This window comes from Chionomys nivalis, chromosome 14 (genome assembly GCF_950005125.1).
Source record: "Chionomys nivalis chromosome 14, mChiNiv1.1, whole genome shotgun sequence".
NCBI lineage: Eukaryota > Metazoa > Chordata > Mammalia > Rodentia > Cricetidae > Chionomys > Chionomys nivalis.
This window is the reverse complement of record NC_080099.1, coordinates 23,493,716-23,509,496: the sequence shown is the minus strand read 5'-3', so window position 1 is coordinate 23,509,496 and position 15,781 is coordinate 23,493,716. Positions and strand designations below refer to the sequence as shown.

At 45.3% G+C, this 15,781-nt stretch overlaps 1 protein-coding gene across 2 annotated transcripts in view; it reads left to right on the top strand.

Annotated features, from left to right (window-relative positions):
* The first annotated feature begins 210 nt into the window (after positions 1-210).
* Positions 211-15,781, top strand: part of Sh3tc2 (SH3 domain and tetratricopeptide repeats 2) — a 53,695-nt gene continuing 38,124 nt past the window's right edge. For both annotated transcript variants that reach the window (XM_057789299.1, XM_057789300.1), the window contains exons 1-4: positions 211-314; positions 7,457-7,555; positions 11,566-11,693; positions 14,244-14,349. In XM_057789299.1, the coding sequence (XP_057645282.1) occupies positions 263-314; positions 7,457-7,555; positions 11,566-11,693; positions 14,244-14,349 (385 nt within the window). In that variant the 5' untranslated portion in view covers positions 211-262. The remainder of the gene's footprint in view (positions 315-7,456; positions 7,556-11,565; positions 11,694-14,243; positions 14,350-15,781) is intronic.

Here is a 15,781-nt window from a genome sequence, read left to right as displayed (position 1 = left end):
ATCTGTCGAAAGGCAGGGAGGAGCTGCTCCCCAGGCCAAGGCCTGACAGCAAGGACTATCTGGCCTGCAGGCTGTGTGGCCCCTCCCACCTTCCCTGGCCTCCCCACTGCAGGCCGGATATCAAAGGCTGCATTGTGCTTTGAGCAGCCTCGGTCCCTCGCGTGCCAGGGAGGAGGCGGGAGGAGGGCCTCTGATGGGAGGTTCCCAAGTTTCTCCTGACTGGCGTTCCCAGGGGCCTTGGCCCAGGGAGGATGGTGCACACATGGGTGGCTGCTTCTGTATCCCTGGGGAGCGGAGTCTGCCCTGGGGCCCAGGTGAGTTTCCTAAGGGGATCTGGCCTGGGTCTTAAGCTAGAGTGCTGGTCCAGGGAAGTTGGTGTTTTGGAGAAACTCTCCTTCCAAAGATTGGGAGATGGCTGTACTTTCTGGCTGCCTGCCTCGCATCCCCTTCTAGTTTGGTGTTTCCCATTCTGGGTGCAAAAAGGCAATGAAGTCTGGGAAATTCTACTTTACCTGAGAAGTAGGTTCTGTGCCGGGTCTGCGCTTTGTGAACAGGGAGTGAGGGCTGCTCTTGGCAGCCACTCCTAGAGTGTGACTAAGCCCTTCCTTCCTTTCTTCCCAAGATTCCCTAGGACAGGAAGAAGGCTCCACAGTGAGTTCCTCTGTGGCCCATGAACGGTCATAAATTTGTTTTGGGTCACTCAGCGCTATTTTCATCAGGGCTTCTCCTGCGGAGGAAACAGGGCTGTTTTCCTCCTCTTACCTACGACGGTGGCCTGGCCTATGGAGTCGAGGTCATGGAAAGTTATGCTAAGAAGCTGTCCAGCAATCTGGACACCAGGTGACCAGTCTTCCTGGTTTGCCTGAGACTGAGGGCATTCTTGGGATGTGGTCAGCTCTAAAACCCAGATCTCCACAGCGAACCAGGGCAGTTGGTCATACTGCTGAGGAGCTCCTGCAGCTTTGTATAGCTTAGCAGCTGAAGGAAGCCCTGTGGTCACACTGTAGGATGTCCATCCGGATCGGTTGTGGCTCTAGGGGAAAAGGGTGGAGTTGGACCGGGAGAGGACTCACTTGGGAGATGGAGGGACGCCGCTCTAAGGCATCGGTCTGCACCTTTATTAGGGTCACGTTTCTTTCTGGAGAGCTACCGTGGTTCTGGTGAGCACCACTATGGTTCTGGTGAGCACCAAAGTTCTGGTGAGCATCACCATGATTCTGGTGAGCACCACCAAGGTTCTGGTGAGCACCACATAGTTCTGGTGAGCACCACCATGGTTCAGGTGAGCACCAAGGTTCTGGTGAGCACCACCAAGGTTCTGGTGAGCATCACCATGGTTCTGGTGAATATAGCTGGGAGGTTCCGCTAGCTAAGGGCTTTTCCTCTGAATTATTGCTTTCTTCTATGGTCTGTGACTTGGGCTCCTCAAAGGACTTGAGATTTTTTAAAGTGAACCCCAAGTAAGCCAGAAGTCCTGGTCTATACATTTTGACACTTATAGCAAGGACTTCTTCCTAGACAAGGGACACCAAGAACCCCACCCAAAACTATACGTAGACAAACTCCAAATATCACAAAAGGCTGTGACATATTTTGTTTCTCCAAATTTCTGGGGGCTCAAATCTATACATTCAAAATAGAAAACAGTTCAGCACATGGTTATTCACGCCTAATAGATGTCAGGCCTTGTTACTATTTCTGTGACCCTCAAATATCACGTTCTCTGGGGTCCATGGAATCCTCTAGAAAGTCTGAGGCCCCTGACACTGACCCTTAGCTTCAGTGGAAGGAACTCCGCCGCTGTTTGACGGGGTTCCATTTGGGACGAGCTCAGTGGCGCAAAACTCGGACTGATACCGAAGGCGTCCTTGAAGTTTGATGACATTGTCGTCCCTCAGTTTCACCCTTTTGCTTTTTTTTTTTCCAGCACAGACCCTGGCAGCCCCTGGATTTACTGTTTCACCAGGAGCCAGCTTACTATTTATTCTGTCGCAGTCTTCCAGTCATTCTCCCTGTATTGTTCTCCACCCACCAGCCTTTTCCTGAGGGAAGTCGCTAGGGATGCATCTGAGGCCAGATGGTGTAAATATTTCCATCCTAGCCTCCCAGCATATCCTAGGGAAATGTCACAGAGTCTGAGATCCTTCTCTGGACAACAACTTTTGCACGACCTTAGGGAAGTCTCTGGGACCTTCGGCTAGCAGTTATCTGACTGTGGGCTGCATCGAGTGGTGGTGCCAATTGCAAGGACTTTGGGAAGGGATTAGATTGGACAGTGTGTCTCATAGATGTGACTCTCAGTGTTGGCTGGCTCTTCTGCTGTTAGCTAATACGGGCCACACCTCTTCTCTAATTTGCTATTCTCTACCGGAGAGAGGTCTGTGTTCTAGTTTCTTTGGCTGCTGTTGCTATTGGGTCTGTGTATGTGGGAGATAACAATGAAGACCAAACCATGTGTCCTTGTGTATAGGGGAGGCAAGGGAGAAGGTTCGAGATGATGTGGGACCCTGGGTGGCTGCCCAGGTTTGCCATGGTGTAGCAGTAACGGAAGCAGGCTTGGGCTGCCTCCGCAAGCTCTGTTCCTCTGTAGACCCTTCCTGCAGCTCCTCTGGTTGAGTCTTCTGCTTTCTACAGAATTCTCCCACTAGCATGTGGTGAGAGGGTGGGTCCTGGCCAGTTGCCAGGCCTCTGACTGCTCCCCTTTGGGTCTCTTGCTCTTAATCACCAACAAGTGCCCACTTCAGATCACAAAGAAAGTCATGGCAGAAACGCCTAGCTCTTGTCCCTTATCCCCAACACCCCTTTGTAGAGAACTGGCAGAAATTCTTACATAGAAGATGGAGGGGAGGATTTTTTTTGTAGACACCATCACTCTCTTTTCAGCCTTTCTATTAAGACTGACTCACTGATAGAATTACACGAGGAGGGGAGCGCGCACAGCAATCAACAGGGCACCCCTCTGAATTTGAACACAGTGATGGCACAGAGTGTTGGAATAATGAGTTCCATCCACTTTATCATTTTGTGCCATCAGAACTGCTTCTTTTCTTTCTCCTTTTTAATAAACAAAAAAGTTGCGTCCACAGTTAGGGCCCCCTGGATGGCTCCTTCCAATCTGACTCCCACAACTCAGAGACCTTTTGACCTTAGAGTTCCAAGGTCAGTTACTATAGTAGAAATAACCAAGTCTGTCCCCAGGGATTTGGATGACCTCTGCTAAGTTACGGTGTGACTTTGGTAAAATCACCACTCATTTCTATGCCTAAACTGCCCAATATTCATTTTTTGTGATGTTTCTTTCTCCCTCATATTTAGTGTCAGTATTTTTGCAAGTCAAGAGGCCTTCTCTCTCTCTTACTTTAAGGCACAGTGTCCTTCACTCTGCTCTCTCACTTTCCACTGTTAAAATTACAGTCCAGTCTCCCACTCCCTCTCCTGCCTTTCTAGTGGCCTTCCACCTGGCCTGAGCCTTCCGGTTCCTTCTGTGTCTCTCCTGTGCTTCTCTGAGCAGAGCGATCACTTTCATTGAGCCAATGCACTGCTGAGAATGTCCCATAGCTCCCCATCCATTCCACCTCTGCCTGCGACAAAGTGCTCATCCCTCCTGGCCCTGCTCTATTTACCAAGCTTGGCCACTCATCTGCCCAGCACGTGCAGGTTGACTTTTACTACCATACACGTATACGAAGCTCATCGCTACCCTGCATGCTTGTTTCTTGCAGATTAAAAGAGCTTTAGAGTTGTTCATTTTATTTTATGTATTTTGCTTGCATGTGTGTATGTGCACCGCACGCATGCTTGGTGCCTGGGGAGGTCAGAAGAAGGCATTGGGTCCCCTGTAACTGGAGTTATGGATGATTGTGACCCACCGTGTGGGTGCTAGGAATAAAACGATATGTTCAACTGAGAAGCCATCTCTCCAGTGCCCCCTTGAAGGTTTCTCATGCACTTTCTTGTACTCTAGGTTCAAGTTCTTTGATGACTGTCTGCAGTGTTAATGTTTTCTTTTACTCTGCCAGCTGTGCAGCACTCTTTTACTTACACCTTTTGATTAGCAAAAATTCTTGAATTTAATGCATTATAATCTATGCATTATTATTATTATTTTGGTGTGGGAGAAGAATAGCTCTTTTTCAATCCTGCTTAGAAAACCATTAACAACTTAAATTATACAGATAGTCAGCCAGTTTGTGCAAGTTTATTTTTAGAGACATCTTTTAAAATGTCCCATCCTCCCTACCTCTGGGGCTGGGGAACAAACACTTGGGCTCATGTTCCAAACCTCACATCTCCTTTACAGACCATGAAATCTGTGTTCCATACCAGGGGCATTGCCTTGGACTTTCCTTCCTGAAGGAAGGCTCACTTCACGGGGGGTTGCCGTCAGATCTTTTTCTGTGCAAGGACACAGAGTGACCGGGTAGGCTGGGCTGTGGTGACTGAACAGCTGGCACTTCCCTGGGACTGTGGCCACTCACCTCTGCTGATTGTTTGGGAATGAAAGCCCTGGGCGATAAATCTTCCAGTTTTCAAAATAAAGATAAGCATTTTGGGGTAAATAAAACATTTTGACTTCCAAATGGCATTAAGCAGTTAAAACTAAAAGTTCACTCTAAAGGAGGGGGGGAAAAGAAGATGTTTGTGAGTTTACTTTGTGGTTAAGTTTGTCATAAGATAAAAGAGCAGCCAACACTCGGTACATGCTTCTTGGGCCAGTGATGGGAACACCATTTAGAAACGCTAGAAACGCAAAACCTCGGGGTTCAGCACTGAGCAGAATACCCAGGAACAATCCAATTAGGCCATCACTGCATATAAAAAGTATAGATGGAAGTTTCTGTCCTGCCCTGCCCCATAGCCATTCAGTACCAAATAAACACTCAGAGGCTTATATTAATTATAAAGTATTTGGCCTATTAGCTAAGGATTATTATTAACTAGCTCTTACAACCTAAATTGACCCATAATTTTTATTTATGCTTCGCCATGTGGCTTGGTATCTTTACTCAGTAAGGAATTTTCACCTTGCTTCCTCTGTGTCTGACTGGCAACTCACCCTTTGTCTTTTCTTCTTCCCAGAATTCTTCTAGTCTGGTTGGCCTGCTTATATTTTCTGCTTGGCTACTAGCCAATCAGTGTTTTATTAAACTAATACAAGACAAATCTTTAGAGTGTACAAGAGTATTATCCCACAGCAAAGAAGCACTGATTTGCGCCTATGGTTCAGAACCCTGCTTTAAACTGATGTGATCATAAGGGAATTTAAAACAAAAGTACCCGTGACCCCCTGTAGCTGCCCTGTAGATCACAAAAGTAAGAATCCATATTGATGCAGCCTAAGCATCAATATATTTATATATGTTTAACATATAGCTTTAATATACACATACATCACAACATATACATATGTAATGCGCATATATATGTATGTATGTATGAAATATTAAACCTAGCCTGGATGACCCAAATAAATAGCCAGGGTTCAGAAGTTCTGATCTGGTCAACCCCTTCTTTCATAACTGGAGAAATTAAAGACCCCAGAAATGGACAGGTCAAATGCCTCATCCAATGTCTTCTGCCCAGTCCATGGAGAGGTCTCGTGATTTCCAGCTAGTGCCCCACCCCCCAGTTACTTCTGACTCCTGGGGGCAGAACTGCAGAATGATTCTGATGGCCTCATCTCATTTCTACCAGATTGCCTACTAACGCTAGCTTTGCAGGGTTTTCTGCACAGATACCTGGCACTCCCTTCTGCCGACTCAAGCTGAAATCCATTTTGTTCCTACTGTCCATCAATGGTGCTAACTGCTCCCACCATGAAGAAAGGTAGAGAGACCCCGGGATCAAGATGTCACCATAGAGGCCCACAGTAGAGAGGGACAAAGCCTTTTGACAACAGTATGAGGGCTAAAGTTTGGCACTAGCTAAGGTGATTGTGACTGCTTGAGTCTTGTTGCATGCTTGGGCCATGCCATTAAACTGCAGGTCCAGATGGCAAGACTCAGTGGGCTTGGACACCTCTGACCTAAATTTTACAGGCAACTGTGAAGAGTAAATGACTTGGAAAGAGTAGTAGAAACAAGATTGTCCACCTTTTTACCCTAGGAGGAGCTTATGCTGCATGGTTCTGGTCCAGTGGTTTAGTTCTTGAGAATTTTTGTGGCTGAGAGGACAAAGTCCATCTGTCAAAATTAATGTGTTAAAGATTTGAGCTCCTCTGTATTTGGAGAATACCATGAAAGACGCCAGTCCTGGAGGGCTATCCAACTTTTTGTGTTTTCCACGGAAGAAAGACCTGTCATAGGCTATGTATTCTCGGTGCTGTCCAAGCTCTGAGCGTGATTCAGGGTACTATAGCACAAAAGAACTACCCTGGGCTGTAAGTGGCCCAGGGGTGGTGGCTGGACACACCTTTGCATCTATAGCAATGGGCGAATTTCTCTGCCCTTTCTACTTCCTCGTGCTTCTTAGCTGCACTCTCTGCTCCCTTTTCAACCGTAAGCAATCAAAATACGATTCCTCCAGCCTCACCCTGGTCCCCACCCTGTGTTTCAATCTGCATTCCCCTTTAGCACTTATTTATATCTGTGTGTGTGTGTGTGTGTGAAAGAGAGAGAGAGAGAGAGAGAGAGAGAGAGAGTGTGTGTGTGTGTGTGTGTGAGAGAGAGAGAGAGAGAGAGAGAGAGAGAGAGAGAGAGAGAGAGAGAGAGAGAGAAGAGATCAGAAGATAAGTTTCAGGATCAGTTCTTTCCTGGGGATTGAAATCAGATTATCAGGCTTGATGGCCTTTGTCTACTGAACCATCTCATCAATCTATCCACCCACAGTCTTCCTTTGAACTCTGTTATTTTGGTGGCGAGAGTAGGGCTGCTTATGATGGAGCCCCGAACCTTGTTCATGTAAGGCAGGCACTCTTCTGACAGCTTCGGCCTACACCCTTTGCTCCGTTTCAGCAGGAACAGGAATAGGAACTATTTTGAGAGCTGGGAAGAGAGATTTTAGACAGGACCCTGCCTTGTGGGCAGCTAGGTGGACAGCATGGGGAGCTACATCCGTTCCTCAGCCATCTCTCTAATGGTATCATTCTTTCTCACTTGGCTCCAGTCCTCCCATGCCTATGCATGGACCTAGGCCTTGCTGCAGTTAGAGCCAGAATGATCTGCGTAGGCTCCACACACCTGGAGCACCGTCAGTGGACTGCACCCTGGAACTGGGTTTGACCTCTGGGTGGGAATATTTAATGAGATGGGTGCTCCCAGACTGCTGCAGGATTGAGATAGCATACATGTGGTTCTTTGATAACAGCTGGCTACAAAGCAATTATAAGGCAATGGCGACAATAGTTCTCTTAAGGCCCTAGTCTTGGTTTAACCACTGGTACTTGGTAGGCCCCTCCAGTCCATACTTAGGACTTGTGTATACTCTTAGAGCTGATCTTTTGCTTTATTCTCTGCAGATAAAGAAGTTCCTTCCAAGGATCCACCCGGATCAAGTGAGGACGCAGCCTCACTTGAAAACAAGGGAAAATGTTTTCTGCCACAGAACATGACTCAAGGTATCGGAATCACAAAGATAAGTTCAATTAAAAAAATACCTTTGGTTATTTCAGAAGCTTCTTCATCTCTCCCTCTGTAGACCCTCACTCCTGTTGCCCTTGTTACCTCCATGTGTATCTTTGTGAGTGTGTCTTTATCATCTTGTGAGTGTGTCTTTATCATACTGTCACACACACAAACCTCCCAGACTGTTAGTTAAAGCTTTTTAGAATCTAGCATGTGTCAGGAACTCCGCATATAATTTCTGGGTTAGAGAAACAGCTTATTTATTAGATTTCTAAGGTGATATAGGGGCAGGATTAAACTGAAAAAAATATGTGCATTCAACATGTGCATTTATATGTATGCAGTACATAAATGTCTAGAAGATGTATGGCGGAGACACAGGTTGAGGAATGAGTATGTGGAGGACCTGTTTCTGTTCTATATAACACTCATAGTCTCTTCATAGTCGAGGCTCTGAGCAAATATTTCCTAAACAAATGAATAGTCAAATGAAGACCTGAGTGTGTAGAATGAGATTGGCTGAGTAAAAGTATCTGAACAATAGGGACTTGGGTGGGAAGGTGGGAAGCAGAATCTCAGAAGGGACGGCGACTCGACTGTCATTTACTACATGACAAGGAAGAGGCTTGAACTCTTGTCGTCAAGGTTCTACAAAGGACCAGAACTGATAGGATATAGAAAGGGGATTCGTTAGAGTGTCTTATAGGCTGTGGTCCAGCTAGTTCAACAATGACTGTGCTAACACAATGTCCAAGAATCTAGCAATTATTCAGTCTATGAGTCTGAAAGTCTCAGCTGTCCGCAGTATACACTGGAATCCTGAAGAAGTAGACTCTAATGCCAGCGAAGGAATGGACTTGCTGGTGAGAGCAAGGGCAAGCAGCCAGGGAGCTAAAGCTTCCTTTGTCCATGTCCTTTATACAGGATGCTGCCAGAAGGTGTGGCTCTGATTTAAGGTGGATTTTCCCACCGCAAAAGATCCAAATTCAAGGTGGGTCTTCCCACGTTGGATGGTTTAATTAAGAAAAATTCCTCACAGGTGTTCCCAGCTGCTTGGGGTTTAGTTAATGACAGATGTAGCTGTGTTGACAACGAAGAATAGCCATCACCTTTGTCCTGTTTGAAACCATCACGGTCCACACTCTTCCAAAAATATACAGTCCCTTGTTACAGAAGATTTGTGGGAGAGTTACATTTTGGTATCTTTAAGTATGTAAATGGTGTAAATTGATATTGCATAATTATCAAACCAGGTTATGTCTATTCCCCTTTGAAAATTGTGTCCAAATGTTAGTGTTTAATTAAATGTTTTAAATCACGTTTACTTATGTGTGTGTTTGTATGTGTGTGGGCACACACATCAAGACTCAGGAATTGGTTCTCTCCTTTCACTATGTGTGTCTCAGGATCACATTCAGGCTATCTGGCTTAGCAAGTGCCTTATCCACTGAGCCATCTCAGCAGTAAGGAGGAAACTCTTGCTCTTGGGTCATTCACCTGATTGACATCTGTAAGCTTGGGCTGTCCCAGAAAACCCTTTGCCTTTGCCTTTGGCTGCTCCAGAACCACACTGGAGTCAGTATATTGTCTTACTAGTGTGTGAAAGTTGATAACTTTCCAATGAGTATCATTAGATGAAACCGAATCTCTAGGCTGAGCTTGCAGGAAGGTAGTCATGATGTGGAAGTGGGAGACTTGGTGCTAGCTTCTAATCTTGCTTTATGCAGGCCAATCCCAGACAGAATCAGTACATTCTTGGCCTGGCTTCCAGAAAGATTAAAATAGGACCCAGCCTGCTGCAGTCTGCACTAGAGTGAACTGGACTTACTGCCCTGTGTGGTGATTTGGGGTATTACAGGATCCCATCTGCTCAGAGATTCTGCTCTCAGTATCAACTAAGGTCTTAAGGAATAGTTTATTCAAATCAGGGTCTCTCCATTTTGTATACATGGGTTCACACATCATAAGAAGAGTCACACTGGGGGTACCACCAGTGGGCAGCAGTGATTATGGAAGAGGTGCTAAGAGGGAGTTTGCATTAGGTTTTGGAAGGCAGGAGAGATGGAGTTTAGCAGAACAGAAACCATCAGTATCAGCTATTGTCAAGTTTAATAGTATCAGCAGATGAGGACATTGGTGATCAGAATTGCTGGGGTATTGGGACTGAGGGATGGTCCAAAAGCTTCACATGTATTAAACATTTAATATGGGCCAGGAACTAAGAAAAGAGTTACATGCATAGCTCATTGGAAAGGTCCCTTTCAAAGCCCTGTTATGGGTCTTATCAAAACAATCTTTTTTCCTAACAGAACTATCAAGCATACAGAGGTGGTTAACTGCTCAGGGTGGTACGGGCTTGAGAGCAGAGCTAATCCCTGAAACTGAGGTTCTGAAAATCCTTCCTTGGCTTGTTTGTGCTGTCATTCATCCTAGGGGTTAACATGAAGAAAGACTGCCAGATGGAGGCTGGGGAGAATGGCTGGATATGGAGAGGGACTTGGGTAGACTGGAGGGGAACACGGATCAGAGAGGATCTGAGCGAAAGAAATGGCCTCTTACCTAGATGCAGGTCATTTGAATGTCCTGCAGCCAGGACAGTACTTTCAGCACCTCTGGGTTGCAAATGGGCCTTTTCCACGTGGGCATTCAGACTGCCCTGTGGACTCCACCTGCAGGATAAGGGCCATCTCTATAACCTGGCTTAAGTCAAATTGGAATGAGGAGCCGGTTTCTGTGAACCCAGCCCAATGCTTCTGTTTCTCCTGTTAGCATATTATTAACAAACTTGGTACTTCATATCTGAAGAAATCATTTCTGAAAGGACAATTTCTGTAGCAAATTGTCCTTTGTAGCATCCTGTGTGGCTTCTTCACATATTCAAATGCATATAACTATTTCTTGATTCCATTGCATTTTCCTCCCTCCTTAGTTCTTTTCTCTATGAGAATTGCCTGGCAGGCCAATTCCATCCAAGCGTCACTCATGGGAGCAGGAGCTAACCTTGTTTTTTGCTGTATGAGCACATCTAAACAGACTTCCAGGAGGCTTCAAGGAGTGTTTGTTAAATGACTGTGATCTCTGAAGAAATCAAAGATTGACTCTTAGTGTCTCCCTGGTTGTCATAAGAAATGTTAGTTCTGGAGCATGAAAAACAGGTTGGGAAAATGTGTGCAAACAGCTCATAAGATAATATTTATTGCCTATTGTACATTTGTGTGTAGGGACAGGAGAGATGGCTCAGTGGTCAAGAGCACCGCTCTTCCAGAGGATTCAGGTTCAACTCCCAGCACCCACATGGCAGCTCACAACTGTTTGTAACTCCAAGATATGACAGCCTCATACAGACATATGCAGGCAAAACAGCAATGCACACAAAATAAAAATAAATTAAAACAGAAATATGTTTAATGAAAATAAATTTGGGTATAAATGCATTCCCTTCAGTTTGGATATTGTAGTCTTCATTTGGAACATGCACACATCATCTGCTGGAAGCAATGTCCATCCTGGCTGGTTCTGTGTCAGCACCTGTGTCAGCAGAAGTGACCACTGTGCACCTCTCCAGAACCCTGCTGGCCTTCAGTGTCTTTCCCTGTCTCCAGGGAGGACACTTGAAAAGGGAACATGGAGGATCCTTTAGCTTACTCTGATCTCTCATGAGCGGAGGATAGCAATTTAGGGCTCGTGGGCGAAACGTTCTCTCCTTTCCTCTCGTTCACTGTGTGTGCAGCCTTGCATCTCTATTCTTGTTCACTATGTGTGCAGTCTTGCATCTCTATTCTCGTTCCCTGTGTGTGAAGCCTTGCATCTCTGCTCTTGTTCACTGTATGTGAAGCCTTGCATCTCAATTCTCGTTCACTGTGTGAGCAGCCTTGCATCTCTGTTCTTGTTGACTGTGTGTGCAGCCTTGCATCTCTGTTCTCGTTCACTGTGTGTGCAGCCTTGCCTCTCTGTTCTCGTTCACTGTGTGAGCAGCCTTGCATCTCTCTCTGTTCTCTTGCAGACCTGGTGCTCTCATTCTGTGTGAAGAGTCGCTCCAGGAGCTGTGTCAATGCACCCTTGCAGGAGGCTGCACGGAGGCGGCTTTGGGCCCTGGAGAATGAAGACCATGAAGTCTGTGCACTGTTTAAGGTGAGCTGGGGTGACTGGCTCTCGGATCTCGGGTTCCTAATAGCACGGACAAAGTATGTCCCCCAAAAAACAGCTGGCTGTCGAACAGTAATGAGTGGCCTAAACCAGAGGAACCCTCCTCCTGGCCCCCAAATTTGGTCAAGTTACTTGCACTAATGCAGAATGGGGATGTTTATAGCAACCGCCTCAGAAGTATACCTCCCCCATAACGTGATACATTTGAATTTTGTTTTGTTACTAGGGTACAACATTCATGTATTTTCCCATTGTGATTTAAAGTGCACAATTCACTTATCTTTGTCTCCAGAAGATTCTATCCCCATCACTCCATGTTCAATCTCTGTGTCACAAGTAACTGTTCATTTTCTCCTTTTCCTTGGGTCCTGGTAAACATTGAACACATTTCTTTTTTTCTTCAGAAGACAGGGTTTCTCTGAGTAGCCCTGGCTGTCTTGGATCTCACTCTGTAGACCAAACTGGCCTTGAACTCTCAGAGATCTGTCTGCTTCTGCCTCCTGAGTGCTGGGATTAAAGGTGTGTGCCACCATTGCCTGGCCAAGCACATATTTTTAAAGTAATAATATTGCCAATGAAAAAAACCATAACTATAAATGTTCGGATGAGAGAAACAATGAAATAAGTGGATTTTCATAGTAGATAAATGTTTACTAGTTAAGTTATATTTGATATTACAAATTTGTTGCTGTCAGTGGTGGGGAAAGAAAGCATTGCTTTACATGATAAACTAATATGTCTTATTATTTTTATTTCCTTCTTAATCTGGTACAAATTGAAAGAAGAAAAGCACTGTGGCTCTCATGTAACAGAGTGACAGTGGCAGTTTATTTTAGGAGAAAGCAAGGTTATACCTGTAGAGAAAGCAGGTACATGGTCATGGTACCTGCTCCATAATCAATAGCTAAAAGTTAAAAAGAAACGTGTGTCCCTGTGTGTGATTGTGGTGCATGTGTGTGCATGTGTATGTGTGTGTATGCGCATGTGCATGTATGCATATGTGTGAGGATGCGCATGCTCCTTGCAGGCCACCGTGCTTGTGCATTCGAGGAGGCTGGAGGGGGACATTAGGTGTCTTGCTCTGTCACTCTTCTCTCTCTTCCTTTGAGATGGAGTTTCACTCACACCAGAACCAGGCTGATGGCCAGCAAGCCCCAGCATTCCTCCAGTCTCTGCCCCCACCCCTCAGTACTGGGTTACAGGTGCAGGGATGACACCTGACTTTTCTTACATGGGTGATGTCAACTAAACTCATGTCCTAATGCTCGAGCAACAAGTGGTTTTACCTACTGAGCCATTTCTCTTGCCCTGGGCTTCTAAATTTTATTTTATTCTATTTTAACCCCTGGAATTCAGGAAGTAAAGACACCTGCTGCCCATGGCTTTAGTGAATTTCCCTTTGATTCAAACCACCTTTGCGGTGGGCAGGTTTGATGGCAAGAGCTGTCCCTTAGGTTATATCGTATTTGAGCTGAGTATGTTGAGGGGTGGAGACTGAGGTCAGAAGCTGGCTGTATCCCAGAGCTAATCAGGGCTCTATAGCTCACTGTAGGTGACCCTAGGCAATTTACCTCACCTCTCCGTGTCCTCATCATTTTTGTTTACAAAACTGGAGTGATGCTATTAGCTTCACGATACTATTAATCATAACATCATCCTTATTTCGTGTACATCTGAAAGTGCACCTGGTCCGTCAGGTGGGGTGACACACTTCCTCGTCTTTATTTAAGAAGCAGTTAGATGTTACAAAAACCTGTCTTAGAGTGGACTAAATACCACTATTGCACTCTTTTCAGGTACTTATTGTGGTAGCTGAATGAAATGTTGCGAAGATTGGCCTTACAAAGGTCTGACATTGAGCAAATTCACTATAAGTTTTTTTTTTTTTTTTTTTTTTTTTAACCCAGCAGCTCTGCTTGCCCTCGAGGTCTATACCCACTCAGGACCTGTGGCCTCTGAGTCTCTGGTGTTGACAGGTTGCAGATTCCCACTGGGCTTGGGGCTCTTCTTTTGGATCCTCTTCTCTGTAGACTCCCTAAGGACCGGGTCTAGCAGTTTCTGACCTTGGGGTGGGACGGTCAGAGGGGAAGCAAGTGCCACGGGTTCAAGCCTACTTTGTTCCATTTTAGACAGCAAGGAGCTTCCAAGCCTCTTCTTGTTCTTCTTATGCAAACAAATTGGCAAATATTTTTGGAGGTTGTTGGGTGCTGCATTTTTTGAATAGACAATGCACATATTCTCCACTGGCAACTGTGCTTCTTAGAATTGTGTACAAGCAAGGATGTGCATAAAGATTTTTCTATTGAAGTAGTTATCCCAGGGCTGTTTAGGGCAATAAGATTGTAAAATCATCCAAATGTGAAAGATACGAAAGAATGGCATTCATCAGCAGTAAACATAACGTAGACCAGTCCTTGAGAGATGGTTTACAGCATCCTGCTTAGTAGCCGCTCATTTGCTGGTGATTAATGCTGAGTCCTCACGTGACCCCCTTAAAGGACTCTTACCACAGGCTGACTTGTTGCTCTTGCTCAGGACCTCTCTGCAAGGCTGGTGAGCGTCCAGTCCCAGAAGGACCAGTTTCTCATCACCTTCAAGACCGTGGAAGAAATCTGGAAGTTTTCCACCTATCTGAACTTAGGTATGCCCTGGGTAGGTAGAGGAGAACATGCTTCTCAATCTAGTCAGCTCTTGAGCCTGACATCAGGGGACTGGTTGGTCTCTGAGTGTTAAAGGAGATGCAGCCCTGAGATGGATGGTTGGCCTTTTGAAATATCATAAAATCTCTAAAGCTAATTCTAAAATAAATATTAACTATTACTCTAAAATGTCATGTGAAGAAACTTATTTTCCTACGTCCAGGGAGAGCTTTTTTTAAAAAAATTGCATAACTGGGCAACCCATTTGATGAGCTACCGAGTTGGAAGCAGTGAGATAGATGTTGAGTTCCTTAAAAAGAAAGACGAGTATTCCTGAGGAAGAGTGGGAAGCCGCTCAAAATACTAAAGCTTGAAGACACTTTGTCCTGTGTGTTTGTAAGAGTCAGAGAAAGAGATCGGAGACCCTAATGGGAAGTGGCCCCAGTCTTTAGAGTTTTCTAGAAAGTTACAGATGTCAGGACACAGTGACATTGCCACTGTAGTGGGCAGTGTTTCATCCTCTGTCCCAGGACAAAAGACATCTGACAGGAACTGATGGCTTCAAAGCCAAGTCACCTAATTGTTGAACATTTGCTGCCTTACAGAGAACACTGGGTTTCCTGCAGTTGTACCTAGAGGGCAATGATGAGCTGGGCTAAGGGTTAAAGTGACCCTTGGCTGGAGGGGGAACCTTGTCTTATATTCACGGTGATTTTCCTGCTCTCTGGGATGGAGTGCTTATGACCATTACAGATGGTTGGCATTGAGACTTTGTGGATCAGTTTGTTCACTCCCTGGAGTGTGCTGGTGTTACAGGCTCAGAAATCCAGGCTCTAACTCAGACATGCTAACTAGTCTCTGCAGTTTTACCACACTCCTAGGTTGTGAACTTCCAAGTTTAAGAAGACTTTCATAGTAGACAATGAAGGTGGAGAATGACAGGTTATTGCATTATAGGAATAGGGAAGAAGACTCAAAAGAAGCAAAATTTCAATATGAGTAATTCATATTTAGGAGAATATTGACATAATAATAATAATTTTTTAAATAATTTACATAGTTTTGAATTTTCTTTCTCTCCCTCCTTTCTCTCTCTTTTTTCAATTCTGAGACTCAAACCCAGAGCTTTGCTCATGCTAGGTGAGCACTCTAACCACTGTCCCACATCCCCGGCCATTTCTGCTTGTAACAAGGCAGAGCATCCTAGACTGTATGGGAGGGCAGAGTCAGAAAAGATGGTGGAATGGGATTTTGACTCCGTGGGCTGTCACAGCCTCCTCAGCCTCCGAAGCATCAGAGTACAGAAATTTGAGCTTCAGGTTAGAACTTGAAGGGGAGTCTAGGAACCCTCGGAGTTGGCACAGCAAACTGGAAGACCTCCATTGTTGATTTAGAAAAAATAACTGAGGGCCAATGAAATGACTCAGTGGTGAA